The 20,858-nt window shown below is 38.1% G+C and overlaps 1 protein-coding gene across 1 annotated transcript in view; it reads right to left on the minus strand.

Moving 5' to 3' along the window:
- Window positions 1-318: 318 nt before the first annotated feature.
- The window catches only part of LOC118164483, a 43,922-nt gene continuing 23,382 nt past the window's right edge, over window positions 319-20,858 (minus strand). Inside the window, exons 3-4 of the mRNA XM_035322029.1 lie at window positions 9,360-9,460; window positions 319-349 (exon numbers count right to left, since the gene is read on the minus strand). Of these exons, the coding sequence (XP_035177920.1) occupies window positions 9,374-9,460 (87 nt within the window). The 3' untranslated portion in view covers window positions 319-349; window positions 9,360-9,373. The remainder of the gene's footprint in view (window positions 350-9,359; window positions 9,461-20,858) is intronic.

A 20,858-nucleotide genomic window follows, 5' to 3' on the forward strand; every position in this document is an offset into this window, starting at 1 on the left:
ATCAAATTGAAGGATCTGTAGTAATCAGAGACAGCCAAAGGCAAGGGGTTTGGACCCAGCTTTTTTTTTTTTTTTTTCCCCCAAATAATTGGTTTCTAAACTTACAGTGAGAATGAGATTGCCTTTTTCTTTTTCTTGACCTGGTTTCATAATTGGTGTCTTCCACATTCAATGCACAACATCCATCAGTCATCACCACAAAAAAAAAAAAAAAAAAAAAAAAAAAAAAAGTGACATACACAAACAAGGAATAAGGAAATCCAATGTGCATAGACATTGCCTTACCCTGTGAAAGGATCTCACTCTGCTGGGATCTCTCTTGAAAAGCTCGGCTGCGTAAATGAGGAGTCTGCAAATGTAAGATATTGGTGTTTTCACAAATGTTCCCCGGCTATGGGTGCTAACCTACTGTTACCCAGATGCCTAGTGAGTTCTGCTTGTTTCTTTTTTCAGCCCCACATAAACTGATATAAAAGTTCTTGTCAGAAAGATATTTTAATGTTATTTCCCCTAAGTCCTAATGTATCAAGGCCTGAGTGGCCTGAGCTAGCTCAGCTCTTCACCAGCAAGAAGTTTGCTGAAGCCTTTGTGTTTCTCTTTAGACACTCCTTTAGCAAACAGTTTTCATCATCAGATCTATTGCAACTTAGGGTGAGGGGAGGAAGGACCTCTTATGCTTTTTATGAGTTTCAAATTGTAAATGAAAACATTGATCTCAAGCTAACTGTTGAGTTCAGTGTAACCTACTCTCTCCAATGTAGATTAAAACATTGGAACCACAAATGTCTTCAATGGGTTACCAGGTTCTATTGCAGTTTATATAGAAAACACAAACATCATTAAAGCAAAGCATCTTCTTCAAAACTGTTTATTCAAGCTCCAAAGAGTCCTCTTCAAGACCTCAAAGAAAATCTAAATTTCAAAGATTAAGCATATGAATTCCAACCTAAGAACTTCAAATATTGCAATAGACCCATTGCTTCTTGTGAGGAATGCAGTTTCACAGGATTGGAGAGCTAATTTGGCCTTTTAAATGAACATAACACTTATTAAAAGGCAGGCAGAAATTTAAATTCTGTATCAATTTTGTCAGTGTGACATAAAGCAGTAATGAATCATTAAGTCTAGAATACTTCAAAGCTAGATTGTTATGTTATATACCTTGCATCTTCATAATTTTCGGTGAAAGACAGCCTTTGCAGAGAACAGCTAATAAAAAAGGAAAGTATACCTGTAACTATTTCAAACTTTGAATGATACAGGTTCTCTTCCTAGTCCAAAAGAATTTGTAACACCAAGCAAAAGCAAAGCCTCTTAGAGTGAAACACCACAGATAAGGGGGCAAATACATGTCATCCTGGTAAACATTCTCATGATGTTGACGGTAGATATTTTCAGCACTTGGCACAAAAAATGAGCTACTCTAAAACTGTGATCTGCATTTTCTTGCATACATAGCTGGAGCATTTGAGATAGACACCCTGAAATCTGTTTAATTGCATTAATTGCATTGAAGCATATTTCCAGAAGAACAGAAAGGCTATCTATGAAAAAAATATATAATAATAATAATAATTACAATAGCTATAAATGAAGGATATTCACCTTCATCCCCATTTGTGTTGATATCTATAAAGCCTACTAACTAGAATTAAACATGTTACTTACTAAGTGAAGTTATCAGCAGATTTGTCCACTTTTCTGTTCTCAAAGTGTGCCTTTATTGCTAAGAAGGGGAGAGAGAGAGAGAGAGAGGGAGTGAGAGAGAGAGAAAAATATAGACTTTTTCTATGGTTAGTTTTAAAGTCTGGAAGTTGTTTGTGTAACCCTTGAGAAACTTGCACTTTCAGGGTAATCAGTCTATTGTTTGGTGACCCCATGGCAAGATGTTAGCCCAAGGTCAGTGAGGACCAGGAGGGCTGCCAAAAGCTCAGCCATTTTCAGTGAGCTGTGTGAAGCATCCAGAAAGGAAGTCCTCATTCTCGGGATAAGAAACAGTATGGTTTCCATTTCTACCTCAGTGTTCTTTTAATAGTACCAACATCTAGGAAAAAATGGTGGCTTCAGTCCTTGGGGCCTTCACTTCAATATTTGATTCAGCTATTTTCATATCCCCAGAGAAACACCAGTTCCAAATACTAAATGATTTTCAAGAACCTAATGAGATAGCGAATTTTGTTCACATAACTTTGAAAATTTGCCTTTTTAAGCTCTATATGCTCAAAGATTTTTCTAGATGTCCCAGTGTCACTGTAGATGATGCATCAGACAAACCATTTTTAACTTATATATAAGCTCAAACTGTACCATTTTAAGATAGTAAAACTGACCATCTCTAGGTTAGACACAGTCTAACCTATATAAAAGTACTGCTGAAATACTTTCTATTGGTATAAGGGCTTTTCCATGGTATAATCGAGTAATTTAAATAATGAAAAGTTTTTTTTTTATTTTTTATATACTGCACTAAATTGTTTTAATAGCTCAAAAGCTCAAAGTACTTATCTAACTTCACCATTTCTCAAATATCAATATCATGGACATTGCAACAAGATAGGTATTCAGGAACAAGATTTACTTTTTTATTAAGAGAGAGAGGTAGAGAGAGAGAAACCCTAAAATTAACTTCTTATGAAATTAAATTCCGTGGGACATAATATTTTAGAGCAATTCAGTGTTTTTTCAAAGAATAACAACAAAAAAATCAAAAATAATTATGAAAGTAGCATTCTAAAATAATTAAATGATTTATAATAACTTTGATCTTACCAAAATAGTTTTTCTTTTAGATAATTTCATTAAAAACTGTTTCTTTCTGTAAAACAAGTTAATTTCAGTGAATCAACAATTTTTCAGTGGAAAAAGATTTTGTGGGAAAATTTCGAAGAAGCTCCAGCTGTGTTATCAGTTCTGTGGTACTTGAACAAAATATCAAGGAGTAGGGGAGAGTGTACATACAAACCTAAGTAATATGTAATTTATATTTATTGCCTTTAATGGGACTTTGAAGGGGAAAATATTTTGCCTTTTTTTTTTTTTCAAAATAATATTTGCTGAGATAATGTAAGTTATACTCTGTTGTCTACCAACATTTTTACAGGCAACTCTTTTTAAATAAAAATTATTGATGTATTTCTTGATCTGGCAGGTTACTTACCATATAATTATAAAATTGTAACTAAAATACTTGTTCACATTTCCTGCATTGAGACTCATATGCCCTTACAGATAAACACATACACGCAATCATGAGTTTGACAGCAAATCTTTGAGAACAAATATATAATGAGGAGTCTTTGGGACACACTCTGAGATCTACTTAGACGAAGTATTCTGTGAGGGTTTATAGGCATCATAATCTGTTAGTCAATGTAAAAATCTCACAAGAAAAAATAAAGGGGTTGAAATATATTTGCAAGACAAACTTTTCTTAAGGTCGTGTTGTAACCCAGAGAGAAGAAACAGTGCATCAAATAACTTTATTTTCCTACAAATGGATTGGCCAGCTGTAACAAGCACCATGAGGTTATTTTTTGCAAAGGCTAATGCATGCAATGCACAGAGTAGCTAGCAACTTTTGATCACTACCAAATTTGAAGTACCTGAACTAGCTCCCTCTCATATCTGCCATCCCATGAGCTTCCTGTTTATCTCCATTTTGTAAATCCTTTAAACATAAAAATAGAAATGAGGAAACAAGCCTAAAGAAGTGAGGAGAACACAGGGGGATGGGAGGGGTTTTAACAAGTTTTTGAGCCAGACACGTTACCACATGGTTCACATTACAGACCAGTGTATTAAGAGTAGACCACCACAACACACAGGTGGAAGTGTGAGTCTGGGAGCCATTGAAGTTTGAACACTGAGAATTTTCCCAGTGTATCACAATTACAAAAACATCTGTGCTGAATAACTTTGTGCCTTTTGCTGTGAAAATATGGTGTCCAACAGCCCTCAATATTTCTAATTTCTTGTTTCTTGTAGGGTGGTCTTGTGTGACATATTATGATCACAGGTTTCACAGCCATGAAACAGTTTCTTTTTCACACCTTCATTTACATGTGTGTTTACTGATCCAGAATTCTTTCTGTTTTAACATATACCATGGTAGATATTGAAAAGAAAGTAAAAATTAGTCAAAAAAAAATCTATGTAAGGGGTGGATCCTGTGTTGGATTAACTATATTTAAACACACATTTGCCCCAGCTTCAGAATTAGAAACCAAAACACAGCTCTCAACTGGTCTAGCACTGACTAAGAGACATAAGATGTGTGACCAAAAAAAAAAAAAAAACACCACCAACAAAAAACAGGCTTTAAAAAGACAGTGTTTCCTAAGTTGAAAAATATCATTAAGTGACCTCTCTTTTATAACTATGAGTAAATTTTAAATTGAAGATGTGGATAGGATAGGATAGGATAGGATAGGATAGGATAGGATAGGATAGGATAGGATAGGATAGGATAGGATAGGATAGTTCAGTTGGAAGAGACCTTCAAAGATCATCAAGTCCAACTGCCTGACAACTTTGGGGCTAACCAAAAGTTAAAGCATGTTACAGAGGACATTGTTCAAATGCCTTCACTCTGAGGTGAATCCAGTCAGACGCCATTTTACTAGGGTGGAATTACTTTCCCTCAGCAGCCCATGCAGTGCTGTGCTCTGCACTAGTAGCTAGAACAGCATTGATACAATACCAGTATCTTGGCTGTTGCTGAGCAGTGCTGGTATATCATCAGTGCTTACTATCCAAACCACACACCCCCAAAAGCCCAGTAGTTTGGGGGGGGGGGGGGGGGGAGAGGGGAGGAGGGGAAGAGACATTGCCAGGACAGCTGACCTAATCTGACCAGAGGTATATTCCATACCGTATGACATCACACTCAGCAAGGGGAAGGGGAAAGGGAATGGGACACACACACACACTCTTGATATGAAAGTGTGGGTCTTCCAAAGCAACCACTACAAATACGGATGCCCTGCTTCCATGCTATGGCTGAACATCACTTGCTAATGGGAAATAGAGAGTAATTATTTTCTCCTTTTGTTTCTGCATGACCTTCGTTTTTCTTTTTTCTTTTCCTTTAGTTAAACAGCTCCTTATCTCAAACCATGAACTTTTTTTCCTCATTTTTTTCTCCCCTTGTTCTTTTGACAAGAAGAAGTGATAGAAACACATGGTGGAGCTTGGCTCTCTCCCAGTGTGAAAGCACTACATCCAGGCACTTAAGAACATTCAACAGATATGGCTGGTCCTTTACAGTTTTGGTGACCACAAAAGGAAAGTCACTACTCCTTCAGTCACGTCCTCCAACTCGGAGGACCACACAGCAAAGATCTATCATTAATATTAAAAAGTCATTAAATGCCTTCACCTTTTCCTTGTCTCTTCTTGTTAGGTGACTGTCTTCATCAAGTATCAGTCCAATGTTTTCCTTAGACCTCCTCTTGTTGTTTACATACTAAAGTATGTAAAAACCCTTCATTATTTTATTACACCACACTGGCCAATGTCAACTCAAGTTGAGCTTTGGCTTTTCTTGTTTTATCCCTAAAAATGTGAACTGCAGCTCTGTAATCTCACTGTGAAACATGACCTTGCTTCCAGAGATCATATATTTTCTTTTTCCACCCAAATTCCAAGAGGAGTTTTATCAGTGATGGCTGTAACTCCCACCCAGGAATAGCACAAAGCAAGACTGTACCAACTAGGGTACTTATAAAATATAGCACAAGCAGGACACCCCAGATTTGAGCAATTTCCAGTTGGAATGAGGCAGAACCAAGAAAAAAAGTTTCTCTGAGATTCAGTATTCACAGAAGCCACTCCTAGAAGGTTGAAAATATAGTGTCCTCTCTCCTCACCTTCTCCATCCCAGGAATACTTTAAGTAAATAGCATAGGCTAAACCTGTTTTAGTTGTCACTAAAAAAGAATCATTTAGTAAACTACTGAATTTGAGCAAGAGATTCTCATGGAATGAGAAAAGCACCTCCAGAGGACTGTTTATCCTGTCTCTTAATCATCATCATCATTATAAGATAGAATGCATCAACACCCAAAATGGACTAGTATTTCTTCACTGACTACAGAATGAACATCAGTAACTAGTTTAAGCTAAATGCTAACTTTCAAATGGGTGAAATCAGGTGTAAAGGATTTTGCCATCAATAATGTTGGTGGGTCAAAATTCATAGCAGTGACAGGCTTCTTCAAGGCAGTCCTCCAGCTGTGCTTCAAAACTAATTTCTTCTTTAATATGCTAGTATTTAGCTGACAGGTGATTAGTAAAAGCAACAGTCTATGTTAGGGATTAGCTCTGCCTTTTTCCTTCTAGAGGCATTCAGCATAATTTTGTGCAATGGTACAAGCATGAAGACAGGAAAAGCTCTTCTAAGAAAAGTGATGCTGAGGGTATATCTGGGGCAGAATCAAACCATTTGGCTTGCCGTCTACATTCCTTTCAAAAAGGGGATCTGCTTATTTGCAGTGTATGTACAATTATATATTCAGTCAAATCGAACCCAGATGTCAATAAACGCCCAGATGTTGAGTAAAACAGAGAAAGGTAGCAGAAGTGGAAAATTCTACTAGTGCTGGTAAGCAAAATGTATTATAACTTTATAGAGAGAACTATCAGCCAAAGGAAAACTGAGATTTCGTGTAGATCTTGCATTAAAAGTAGTGTTTAGGATCAATGTAGATACAATATGAAAATTTACATCTGCTAGCGTAAAAGAAAATATATATATATATTTAAACTAAATTTTTCTCCTTAGTTGACAGTCTGTTCAAAATCTATACAGCAATTAAACTCTGAAAAAAAAAAAAAAAAAAAAAAAAGTGCTAAAATGTGACCTACTTGGATATAGCCATAGATTATTTTCAGAAAGAAGATTTAGTGATGTTGGATACCTTGGGTCTGAACGTCTTGCTTACCTTATGAGAGTTGTAAAGGTAAGACTTCGGGTTCATCCACACAAATTTCCAAATGGTTTTCACCATTGCACAACTAAATCATCTATTCACTGAGCTCATAGCTGCACACAAGAAATCTACTGCATCTGAACAAAGCTTAGTTTCCAAAGGTGGTTCACATTTTGATCAAAAGGCAGTCAATGTCTACTAAATCACTTCCTCTCAAAAAAGATTATTTCCATGTCAATTATGTTCCAAATTTTCTACATGGAAAACTGACTACGAATCCATTTTTGTTTTATTGACATTTTCCCATTTATACAAAAAAATGTGTTTGGCTCCTCATCCTCCTCCTGAAGCTATTTTAATGGAATCTATGCATAAAGGCAGACTCTTTCAGTTATTTTTATGGGAAAAATAATGGTTTTGTAGGATTGCTTTGAATTTTGTTTTGTTTCTGTTTTTTTTTTTTTGTTTGTTTGTTTGTTAGTTTTTGGTAGTTTTTTTTTTCTTTCTCAAGAATTGTTGGAACATTTTAAACATAGATTTCCACCAAACAATCACTTTCAGATGGGAACTATGAATATAAACTTTGGGAATGGATAGTGATAAATTATGAAAGCTATGAGAGAACTAAAAAGAGGGTAGAATGGAAGAGTTATGCAACCTTAATTATATTTGCCATTGCTCTTCCAGCTATCAGCATCACTAAGAAAAAGTAAATTATGAATCTTTTTAACATTAATTTGTATTGTTGTTTCACATTATTCTTGCTTGGCTCAATGAAATAAAAAGTAAATACATAAGAAACTGTGTTTGAAATATTGGTTATTTCAAACTAACATACTACTAAACCAAGAATTTCCAGCCAATAGGAAAATTAATTTGATATTTAGAGTCATTAGCTTCACAATATCCATTCTAGCATTCTGAAAACATTCTAGAGTGATTGTTCGGACAAAATATACAAAGATGGCATACTAATGGATTGAATGAATGATAGTAGAAAAATGCACAAGAAGACAGATGAAGTCTAACTGTGCTTCAAGCCTAATGTTTCATTACCTTGTATATTAAATAACAATTTACAGAATTAATATAAAGAAAATAAAATAAATCATGAAATGCATATTCAGGACAAAATATGAGAACATCAATATTATTTAAGAAATATGGAAGCAAAAATAATATATTAAAATCTAGTTTCTTTATAAGTGAACAAGGAGATCAAAAAACAGGTCTTCTCAGTCCTTCCCTAAATAGGGTTGTGTGGCTGTTTCTTCTATAGTTTCAAAGACAACAAGCAGTTTGACTGATGAAGAGCTCTGTAGGGTTTTCCCTCATTTTCCTCGGTGTAAGGAATCAGGGGTGTTGAAGTGGGGTAAAAACGCCATCTCACACTGATAAGAAATAACCTGGAGCCACAGAGATAACCACTCATGACATCTTCATTGTATAACCAGAGCCTAAAAAAATAGTAATCTAAGATGTTTCTAGGAAAGGAAAAATAAAGCGGATACCATGATCTTGTCACTTCAAGTAAATAAAGCAGTCCAGGACCCAGTTGCTGGCCGCAGGCTGAAGGACGTGGCATGACTCCCACACAGCTGCACCCCTCCACCGCATCAGGACTGGGACCAGATTGCTCAGGCAGTTCCCCAAACCTTGCCAGGCATTTTGCAGGAGACTGCTCACTGGCCAGAGCCAAAACTGTGCCCAGGACCAGGCTAATAGTTTAAAGAAAATTGCATGCAGGTGCCCTGGACTCCTTTCATTTGCCAGCATTGACACTGCAACAGGGAACTGATCTGGGGAGCAGTGGTGGAGGAGAAAAGCAATGCTGCCTCTGCAGACGGGACTTTTGTCTGTAAGCTTTTGTTACTCGTCTTAAAGGACTACTTCCAGGGTAAAGTTGTACATATTTCAATAGAAGATCAAGTCTCAGCAAGGGTTGCCTGAGTTCTTACTGTCTAATAAAGATTCAGCAAATTTATGTTGTAGCAAAAACAATTGGGAGTAAAATTTCTTTTTAAAAATACCCCATTCATCTGACTACAAAGTGAGTTGCAATAAATACAGTATTGAGAAACAGAGCAGCTTAGCAGGGTTGTAAGTGGTCTCTGCATTCTTACTGCAGCTCTCACACACACTTACACACACATATACCATCACACTCTCCTCCTCGTGCTGCTAAAAGCAAACAGTGGAGATGATGGACAAACTGTGCAAGCACAGATGTGTCCATTACAACCAGCATGAACTGTGCTCGTGAGGAGCACTGTCACTTCTGAAAAACCGAGTGTCTCCGGCTGCGAAAAAGCAGTGGGGTGTGAGAACAAAAGAAAGAGATGTTGTGATTAAGGCAGGGCTAATGGTTCATTAACAATATCCAAGGCCTGGCCCTCCAGCTTAGAAGTTGAGGATTTATCTCAAAATTACCTTTTGGCTTTTTGTCATTGTTGTTGTTGCTGTTCATTTCTTTTCTCTGCCTTTTGAAATGGATTTTTAGCTTCCAGTCTTGACCTTTTGTCTGATGGCTCCTAAAATATAAAGCAAATGAAAACACAGATTGAGTGAAAACAATATTTTTTTTTTCTTCTTCATCTCTTTTTTCATTCTATGTCCGATGTGTGAGTCTAAGAGGATAGAGGGGAGAGGCAGCATTCCTTTCTTCAGTGATGGCCCTACCCTGTTTTCTAGGGTCCATCTTGGCAACCTCAGGGCATCCTTTAGAGCAGGTACAGTACTGACTCAAACCAGTAACACCACTGAGACCTTTCCAAAAATTTAACCATTTGGCACTGGATAATTTGCTGTATAGACATGATGTTATCAAGTGTCTACACTGATAAATGAAGAAGGTGCAGTAGGGTAGCTATCAGCTCGCACTCTCCAGACAGTTCCCAGGGATAATTCAGAAATTAGGTTGTGCCAAGAATCATCTCCATGTGGCACTGAAAACAACACTGCATGGGATTTAGCTTCCAGTCTCTGGAGGTATCCAGATGACCAGTGTTGTGTTCAAACACAGTTGCCACTCATACCTGAGGCACACAACAACACATACTTTTATTTGGATGACACAAAAGTACCCTGCTGATGGACTGCAGTGTGGCATGAAAATTGTTTCAAACCATCTGAACCAGAAGAAAACAAACATACACACAACAATAACATAAAGCCACAGAGATTGTACATAATGTCTGGAGGAGCCTCAGGGTCAAGTACTATGCACTGGGAAGCCAGTCAATCTGCTACAGTGGGAGTTGTGGAGAGCTGGTGCATAACTGGGTGTCTGGGTAAAAGATTGGTCCCCGCTTCAGTAACCAACAGACAGTCATTGATGCTGGCTCTACAGTTCACAGAGTTCTGTTCTAGAGCACCCACTAGTGACTCATAGCACTTAAGGTTTCCTTGATTGAAGCCATCTTAGGATGTGGTTTTGAGATGTTGGGGGGGAGGAACCTTCCTGTTCTTTCTCAGACACTGGAATGGAAATGCGCTCAGGTATTTCCAGGTCTCCTCATTTCTGCCTTCCCAGCCAAAGACATGTCATAGGTCTGGCCCTGGTCATGCAATTCTACCTATTTGTACTGGTAATACAGAATGATATAGGCAGAGCATACAAAAGCACTAAAGAGTATTTCAGAAATGATTTTGGAATTCTCAGGGCAACAATGCATGTTGGCAAGGTCATCTGCAAGCTTCAGCTTCATGTGGAAACCAATACAGTGTCCCATCATTGCTGTGAGGATTCTGCTGTAGGTCTGGGGTCACCAAATAGTGGAGATTATCCTCCACTATTGACAGCTTTCAGTTAGGCACTTATATTTCCCTTATGATACCTGGGTTCCAGATGGAAATAGCATAGAGCAGAGAAATCCTAAACAAAAGCACATTTGATCTGGGAGTTGCTTAAGCTATTTAGTTGGGAAGCATTACACACAAGGCTGTATCTTAAATCTCATGTTTTATTGTAATCCTTCAGAATATTCCTTTATCCCCTCTTCTCATCCAAAACCACCTCTGGCAGTTGCCCCCTATGCATTTGCTCTCAGACGTGTTGTGAGGGAGACTCCTTTATATACAGTTTTGCACTACTTAGTACAAGACATATATCAATAAACAAATGAGTTCTGCAACGAGCAAACAAAGGTTGATTGGAGGACTCACCTTGTGAGAAGTTGAGGAAATTAACTTTGTTCAGGCTAGAGAAGAGACAATTTCAGGTGGACTTAACAGCAGCTGGACAGTACCTACAAAGTTATTACCAGCAAGATGGAGACAGATTTTTCATGGTAGCACATTGCATGAGGATGCCATACCAATAAATGATGTAAAATGAAAGAGAAGAGATTCTGACTTTTCATAAAGAGAAGAGGTTTTGGTTTTGTATAGGGAGAAACCTTTTTACACACTCAGGTTTTGGAAGAGGTTTCCTAAAGATGTTCAGTCTCAATCATCAAAGGTTTTAAAGACTTGAATGGAAAAAGCCTTGAGAAGCCTCATCTCACCTACTCTGCTGAGGAGGCTGGACTAGAGGGCCACTAAGATCACTTCTGATTTGATTATCTTATGATCTGAAACTTAGATGTATAAGTTATTGTCAGCTTCTCTTAGTCAAACAAGCACCACTAAAGGGTTATTCATCTGATCTAACTCAAATCTCCAGCTTGGGTTGAGCTTGCTTGCTTATGTAAATTCTTATTTCACTCAGTGAACAGAACCCAGTGTAAGTAATTTAAACTTAGTTACCTAACATACAGATCACTAAAATCTTGTGAGAAATATCTCAGTCTTGTGTCCTGTCCCTTCTTTCACCTGTTAGGATTCAAAATTTCCTCTCTAAGGATTGAATCCTAGGCTGCTCTTGGAAGCAATGAGACAGCCACAGGATACTTTGTGCAGACAGCTGTTGTAAGAGATACAGGCTATATCTGTATTAGAGAATAAAACAGGAAGAAAGTGCTGGCTAAGGCAGTGAATGACAATTACTGTACTCCTTAACTGTTAACACCTTCTCTGTCACAGTCGTAGTTCCTGCCAGATACCACTCTCAGACATAAATCTCAGTACAGCTTGGGGACTGCACCCAATAAGCAGTGTGGATATAGCTACCTTGTTTGGGAAAACACAAAAATCCAAGCTGTATGGATATAAGCCATGCTCCCCAGCTTGGTGACAATCCCTAGCCCTGGAGTAGGCAGTCTTGTTGCCCTAGCTTAGCCAGTGGACTGTCTCAAACAAAACTGGTGGGAGTGTAATCCTTTCATGATCACCAAACTTCAGTTTATAAAAACTATTTTATTTTCCTAATAACTAAATGACCTTCCTCTGCTAGCTTCATGACTGTAGATTAATACGCTCTGGGATCACTGCCCAGTCACTTCTGCCAACACAGGAGCCATTCCAGGAGACATGTTCCTCTGACTCCCTGGTTAGATTTCAGTATATTTCAATTTTCCATTTGTAGATTATAATTTTTTCCAGCCCATGGTGTTCTGGTAACATACTAGATCTATTGGAAAGTAGAATCAGCAGCAGTTTCCCATGCTAATTCATCTGCCACACTGGCAGTATCTAAATGTCCACTTGAAATCTCTCTGGGTAAATAAATCTTGCCCTATTGTAGTGAATTATGTAGTATTTTTCTCTTTGCATACTCCTACTTCAGAAGTATTGCACTAAGGCTGATTGCACTAAGGCTGAGAAAATTTCCATAGTAAACTGTACAGTACAGTATTCTACATCAAAACACTGATCACAAATGTGAACAATGCATCACTTTGAATCTGATCCTGCCTGATTCTTCTTGTATTTTCAACTTGAAGTTCCTGTGGGAATGCCTACAAGTTATTTTAAGATGCTCCTCCAGAACAAATTAATTGCAGATACAGGCAGCAAATCTACAAGCACTTCCCAGGCATGACTGGAGGCCACCCTCTCAACTGAGCAGAACTCTTTAAGCTGTGGAAATGACACCTCTCATTTTAAACCAAGGAAAGTGTTAAGTGGTGTAATGAATTAGGAAATCACTAAGCTTGCCTGGACGTGAGGTGGGTGGCTTTCTTATCGTACTTCCCCACCTCTCTTCAACTTCAATGTTTTTCTAGCAAATATATGAGTATATTCAATAATGTTACTGGAACATCAGACAAGTTTCAGATAGATACTCATGGCATAGAAATCTTCTACCTCAGAGAGCATTTTCTTCAACAGCAGTAATGATGTTAATAGTAGCTAAACTACCTATATTTGAAGTTTGTAAATCATTATATGTGGAACTTTTAAACTGTTTTGACAGTGCTAATATCCAGTCCTCCCCATGTGCAATATTGCACAAGGATGGTTGGATAAGTACTTCACAAATCCTAAGAGAAGGTGTACCCCTGCAGCATCAGGAGTTGTGGCTGCCACTGCATTGCATATAAATGAACTGGAGCTGACTCTCTGAAGCTACTGGCACTGAAGCACCATTTTGAAGAACACATTCAGAACTACTCTTCTCAGAGAAACCTTTGTGCAGCTGTGTGACAGGTGGGGATGATGGCATAGGCCTAGAAGAGTGATAGGATCCTGGGATATTTTGTCACAGTACATGCATAGAGCTAAATGAAGGAATACATGTGGTCTAGAGGTTTAAACAGGTTTGACAGAAAGATCAGCCAGGTGAGGGGCACGGGTCTGGAGCAGTCCTGATTTGGGGAACTTAAAGAGGACATGGAGTTTAGAAGCCAGGAGATCAGGAGCTGCTCTAATGTTTCTTCTGAGAGCAGTCTTCAAACAAACTCAGTTTGAGAAACTCACATTTTAACTCTTCCTCTGAAGGGATCCCATTACTATGCACAGACCAGAATACCAATCCTGTGCACACTCAGCTACAAATCTAGGAGGGATCTTTTTGCCAACATGGGGAATGACCACAGGTGATGCTATATGTGCATACAGTTTGCATGCTACTGTGATATACTGAATAATAAGTATAAAACCAGGCCTACATTCTAGCAGCCATATCTCATCTATATTTGTAGATCCACAGTCATAAACATTATAAATATAGCTGAGATTGTCCAATATGTATTTAATGCAGATATTCCAGGATGCCCATAAAACACATAGAAAAATGTGAATTGATTACATAAGCAGCTTTTTTTTAATGAATAAGGTCCATAGATTTTATAGTATTTTCTCTCTCTCTTGAATCTTGTAAAATACATGGAAGTCTTAATTATAGCTGAAGATATCTGAACTATGTTGGCCTTTGATTTTATACTACAATATGTAATTCCTGCTGGTGCAATAAACCAATAAGCCCAGTATTTGTTATAAATGACTTTAAATTTATAAGTCTATCAAAATACCTCCTGGTTCCTGTTAATGTTTAGGAAACATTTCAGAAATATTTCAGGTTCCTGGCTGAAAGAATTGCTTCACTCTTTGCTGAGCTTCTGTTGATCCAATGTCTTGAAATAATCAATGGTTATAGGTACTATATAAGTAACATGCATGCAAATGTTGTGTGTATATGAGATACAGAAGGAGTTGAAGGAAAGTAGAAACCAGTTTGACTGCAAGGACTTCCTCCAGTAAGTTGTTTGGATCTAAGATTTCCATTATCGTCCAGTTGTAAATTACATTTTTCTTTGGAAGGTAGGAAAAGAATGGAATGCCTATCAAATATCACACTCAAATCCCTGCAATTTTGCAAACAGACAGACAACTGGTGAAGTTCATGCAGTATTACTGTTACGTGCCTGATTTTCCTGCTTCTTAATGAGATTTCAGCTCTTGCTTTTTGGCCAAATTCATTTCAGTACTTATGCAAAATGAGTTTCACTTCTCACCTTGAAGATAACTAATATGTGGATGCTAGCAAAAGGTGCCAAGAGTCAGGTGTTGTAGCTGAAGATGGTTAAAATACATTCCCTCTTTTTCTTTAACAAGGTGCACCTTGACATGGCTCCTGGAAAATTCTGAAGCTGGAAACAACAAAACCCAGAGTGGGAAGGGAAGGCAATAAAAGGAACTGAGACCTGTTTTCTGATATTATCAGGCTAAATACGTAAAATGAAGAAGCATCTGATTCTACTTTTAAAACTGAAACTTAGAGTGTGTACTAGAATAACCTGGTAATGTTTTATGACAGAAAACCAGTAAAATCTTCTTGTCAAAATACTAAATACCACATAAAGCAGTTACAGATGCTGTATTCAGGTAGATTAGCTAAAACATGGCATAAGCTGTAGTTTCTTGAAATTCTCTCCTGAAGGCAAAATTAAAATGTTCGATGGTTGTTTTTTTGATGGTTTTGGTGGTATTTTTTTTTTCTTTGTTTGTTTGTTTGGTTTTTGGTTTTTGGTTGGTTGGCTGGTTTTGTACATTTGGTTGGTTGGGTTTTGGTGATTTTTTTTGTTTGGTTGTTTTGTTTTGTTTTTTAGTTTTGTTGTTGTTGCTGTTCCTCAACAAAATCAGCTTTAAAAATATGATTTTTAAAAAGTGTTGTACTTTCTAAATTATACTGACTGTTGGCTAGGTATATGTTTTCTATTGAAGTTCACACCATAGTCTGAGACATGTTAATTTAGGGTAGGCGTCTACTCTGTCAGCTGTTTGGTAGAATGTATAGACGTATCCATTCAAGGCCTTTCATTCCCTGGAAGCCTGAGGAATATTGCCTTTCAGCACTAAAACTGGTCAGCTTATGGTAGCATTTTCTCATTTCATTGTCTGCAGGTCCAAACCACAATGTTCCACAAGGGGATTAAAGCATATATTAAAGAGGTTTTTAGCCCCTGTAGATTTCTCCTTCTAATTTGCCAGAATTTTATGTACCCCTTTCCTGACCCTAAAAGTTATATTTTCTTCCATCTGGAATGATTGTTTCATGTTAATATGTTGGTTTGAATATAAAACATAGGAATGTTGGTTAGCAGAAAACCTAATGAAGGCTCTAGCTTTTTTTGCTTTGGGAGTTTTTGTTTTGTTTTGTTTTTCTTTTTTTTTTCTTTAAAGAAACACTACTCATTTGTTCAGGCCAAGAATGTAAGATTTCCAATGTTACTCATGCAAGTCTAACATAAAACACGAACATTAGGCAGTAAATCCATGTTTAGGCACCTAAATAAGCAGCCTGATTTAGCACATTAACATTCTGGTAAAAGCCCATTTTTTATTACCAGACCTCTGTCATCTGAATTCAATCAGACTTATTAATAATTGAAACCCATCTTATAAGAGGGACTTGTGTCTAATATCTGTTATAACTACCATTACAACACTTACACTGGAATAAGATCCCAGGGAAAATGAGAATTGAACAAACTGGATGACATTTTATGTAGGTACTTCATCCTGGACAGCAGCTTCCATCTGAAACAACCATTGTAAAATGGACTACACCTCCCACTGTTTGAAGATCCAGTTTGTGTAGTTAGCCATGCAATGTACCTCGTAAAGGCTCTGGTAGCTGAATACATTTTTGAGAGCAGAATTTGGTTGCAATGTTCTCTTGTTGAGAATTTACTTTTTTTTTTTTTTTTTTTTTTCTTTCTCCCATATTGTCTACTTACTCTAAAGAAAAATCGTCTATTTTCTCCTGAATAAATGAAAAAACAATAAACATTAGGTCCACTGAATTTTGTAACTAAGAAGTTCTGAGAGAATGTGTAGGAAAAAAAAATATGCACATGGTAAACACAAAAGTGTTTAAGTAGACAGCCATATATGGTAATATGTATGGGTTAAATACTAACATATTTGGCAGAAACACATGACAAGAATCCCTGTCCAGAGCCAAAGCCTCATAGACAAAGGGCAGAATTTACCACAAGCTTCCCTATCTCAGCTGCACGCAAAGCACATTTCTTTTTTGGATGCCTCTGGACCATCATCCATTATGCATTCCATATGACATACATCTCAATGGGGTTTACTTCACCTGCTTTCATGAAGTGAACCTTAGTCTTCTTGCTCTCATATAATAAGAACGTTTGCTACTGAGTATTAAAATGTGTGCAACATATGGCAGACATCTGTGGTGTGCTGCCATTGCACTTGACTCACACAAGAGAGTGAGCCATCTCTCCTTCCAAAATCAACCCTGCCCCTCTTCAAAATACACCTTATTTCAGAAACACGAATGCAAAGCAACACACCTCAGTAAACACCAAACACATAAAGAGGTTCAGATATGTTCTGTTCCACTGCATTTTGCTTAGATGTGTCATGGAATCGCACATATATACGAATCAGTTTTAACTTGGTCTGTTCTAGTTTTCATTCAGTGGGGCTTTGTTTTAACTTCTGTTTTGTTTTCAAGAATTCTTTTTTTTGTTTGTTTGTTTTTAATGAAATTTACGGTTATCATTAAGAGTGCAGGTCACTGACAACAGAATGCATTTCCATGGTTCCAATACACTGTGCACTACATCAAGACACTTTGTGCCCATCAGCTGAGGTAAGGTAATGACAGTGGATTCTTTGAACTCCATGGCAAGTGTGATGTAAAATGTATAAAAATGCATTCTCAGTAAAAGCTTAAAAGTAATAAAGCTTACTTCACATTTGCAATGTCTTAAATGTATGCACAATCTGCTAGTTTGGTAGTTGTGCTTCTTTGGGAAGCAAAGAGATATAATTGAGATCCTTTCCTTTTGAATGGGTTCCTGAAGCTTTTTAATTATCCTTAACTAATCCATTTTAAGAACTAATTTACACTGCTTCTCCTGAGCATCCTTATGTCAGCAAGTTCTGGCTTGCAGGTATGGAAAGTTTAAAATTTTCTGCTGCTTTCATACTGCACCCAGAGAAGATGTACGTGCAAATGTCAAGCCTCTCATGCCCAAATGTCAGCATGTCTGCCTGTGCTCACATAGCCCTCGCGTAATTATTTACATCTGTGAAATATGAGTTCAAAACTTGGGTATTTCACTCTTATTTATTGTCTGGAAAATAAAGAGCATGAAATTACATTTTGTTTAGCACCAATCTAATATACCAGCTAGTATAAGAGTGTATTAATGTAAGGTTTCTCTTATCCCTCACTTACCTTAGCAATAGAGACTTACACTTCCTTGGTACTTGCCCAATCACCAACTTAAGGTGCAAGACCCTGGAAAACTAGACCCACTTTGTGCAGAAGCGGAACATTTGTCTTGTGTTACTTTCTTATGTTGTATTACATTAGAAATGCTTCCCCTGGTCAGATACTAATACGTAAATGAAACGGTATTCCAAATTTATTCATCTTCCATGGGAATGGAAAAGATATTTAAAGAAATTCAAAACAGACTGAGGATTTTTGAAAGATATCTTTCAAAAGGGAAAGGAAAAAGTGCCATCACACAAGGCATTTCTAGTAGCAGTTAATGGACTATTCACATCTGCTATCTGCAGTGAATAACACAAGCACATTTCTCAGTGATATCTGTAGCTGTAGTACTATTGCTTACTGTAACCCCATGCAACCTCTGTTACTGCAAGAAGAGGTGATGCTCTGACTGTTCACAGGCAGGAGTAGGAGCCAGGTGTGTAAGCATTGCATGCCACAGGGTCTGTTTCAATACTGAAGACTGACGCACATAGACACATGCAGAAATATATCAATCCTTTGAAAAAAAAACACTGAAAGAATTTCTGGCATTCACCACTATACCTGGCTCTGCAAAGGTTACAACTGTGAGCCATGTTGCAGGCATTGCAGGCATCAAGAATTTGCAATGTATCAAGAGAACATATTGCCTCTATGAAATGAGTGCAGCAATTCAAAGCAATTTTGACTGAAAAGGACACATTTTAATTTACAGTTATGGCTCTTTCACCATCCCTGAAGTATAAAATTGAAGTATAAAATTACCTTATAATGGATATAAGTAATCCTAATCTATCCCACTCTAAAGCAAGTTTATGTTGCTTAAGTGCAAAAATGAAATGTCTGTCGAATGGCTGTTGAATTATGTGTGCAAAGCACTTACTGAATTGCTATCTTTTCTTTGATTTAGAAAATAATGAAATATACAGAAATAGTGAAATATATAGAAATAAAGAGAGAGAAATAGTGTGTACAAAAATGATAAGCCAACGGAAGATATGTAGGGCCAGATCCAGACTCATGGTACAGGTATGAAATTCTAAACCCACTTTAAAACCATGGTAGGAATCAGGACAAATAGAAGAAAATCACTCAGAAAAAATAATCTAGTCCGAAGGAACATCATAAATTTACTTTAATCTGAGGGTTTATGATATCAGATATTGCATTATTGTATTTATGATAATTTGATTGCATGAAGGAACTGACATCTGAAGGCTCATGAATGTAACTTGAGATGTTTCTGAAGAAGAAAACAGTTTTGGAAGAGAAAGCAGTGTTTGACAATTATTTCCCCACAAACCAGCAGTGTGCACTTTGCGGTAGCCCAGTGCACAGCACAGCCATTGTATTGTCATGGGTGAGAGAGCTTGTCTCAATAACATGAGCTGTGCTGCTTGTCCTCAGGGTAACCATACAGTCCCTGTATCAGTATTAGATGTCTATAGTTTGATGGCCAACTGGGCCATAGCATGCAATAGTTGTGAGAGAGCCAGCATGGCTTCACCAAGGGCAAATCATGTCTGACCAATCTGGTGCCTTTCTATGATGGAATGACTGCATAGGTTGACATGGAAAGACTGAGCAATGTCATCTACCTGGACTTCTGTAAGGCTTTTGACACGGTCCCACACAACAACCTGATCTCCAAATTGTAGAGATGGATTTGAAAGGAGGGCCATTCAATGGATAAGGAGTCGGCTTAAAGGCCATACCCAGAGAAGTGTAGTCAGTGGCTATGTGTCCGGGTGGAAGGTGGTGATGAGTGGTGTCCCTCAGGAGTCTGTCATGGGACCAGTGCTGTTTAATGTCTTTATTGATGACATAGTGGGATCAAGTGCACCCTCAGCAAGTTTGCAGATGGCACCAAGCTGAGTGGTTCAGTCAATAAAACAGTAGGAAGGGATGCCATCCAAAGGGACCTGGACAAGCTAGAAAAGTGGGCCTATGTGAACCTAATGAGGTTCAACAAGTCCAGGTACAAGGTGCTGCACCTGGGTCAGGGCAGTCCCAGACACGAGTGCAGACTGGGAGAAGAACTCATTGAGAACAGCCCGGTAGAGAAAGACTTCAGGGTTGTAGTGGGAAAAAAAAAAAAAAAAAAAGAAAAAAAAAAAAAAAAAAAAGCTTGACTTGAGCCAGTAGTGTGTGCTTGCTTGCAGCCCAGAAGACCAACTGCATCCTGGGCTGCATCAGCAGAGGTCAAGCAGGTCAAGGGAGCCAGCAGGTCAAGGGAGGTGATTATCCCCTTCTGCTCTGCCCTTGTGAGGTCCCACTTGGAGCACTGCATCCAGGTCTGGGGCCCCCAGCACAAGGACATGGACCTATTAGAGTGGGTCCAGAAGAGGGCCATGAAGAAGATCAGAGGGCTGGAGCACCTCTCCTATAAAGAAAGGCTGGGAGAGCTGGGAATGTTCAGCATGGAGAAAAGAAGTCTCTGAGGAGTCCTCTTTGCAGACTTTCAATACTTAAGGGGCCTTATAAAAGAGATGGAGAACAACTTCTAGCTCAGGCAGAAAATGATAGGACAAGGGGGGATGGTTTAAAACTAGAGAGGGGAGACTTAGATTAGATGTTAGAAGGAAAATTTTCTCTCAGAGACACTGGCACAGGTTGCCCAGTGAAGCTGTGGATGCCCCTTCCCTTGAGGTATTCAAGGCCAGGTTGGATGGTGTCCTGGGCAACCTGATCTCGTGGGTGGCATCCCTGCCCATGGTGGGGAGGTTAAAACTAGATAATCTTTGATGTCTCTTCCAACCAAAGCCATTCTATGATTCTGTGACTCCTCTGAGTAATCTGCAATGGATAGAGGCACGTACCTTTCACAGGCAACATCCACAGAGTTATGG

The sequence above is a fragment of the Oxyura jamaicensis genome, chromosome 3, assembly GCF_011077185.1.
Source record: "Oxyura jamaicensis isolate SHBP4307 breed ruddy duck chromosome 3, BPBGC_Ojam_1.0, whole genome shotgun sequence".
In the NCBI taxonomy this organism is placed as follows: domain Eukaryota; kingdom Metazoa; phylum Chordata; class Aves; order Anseriformes; family Anatidae; genus Oxyura; species Oxyura jamaicensis.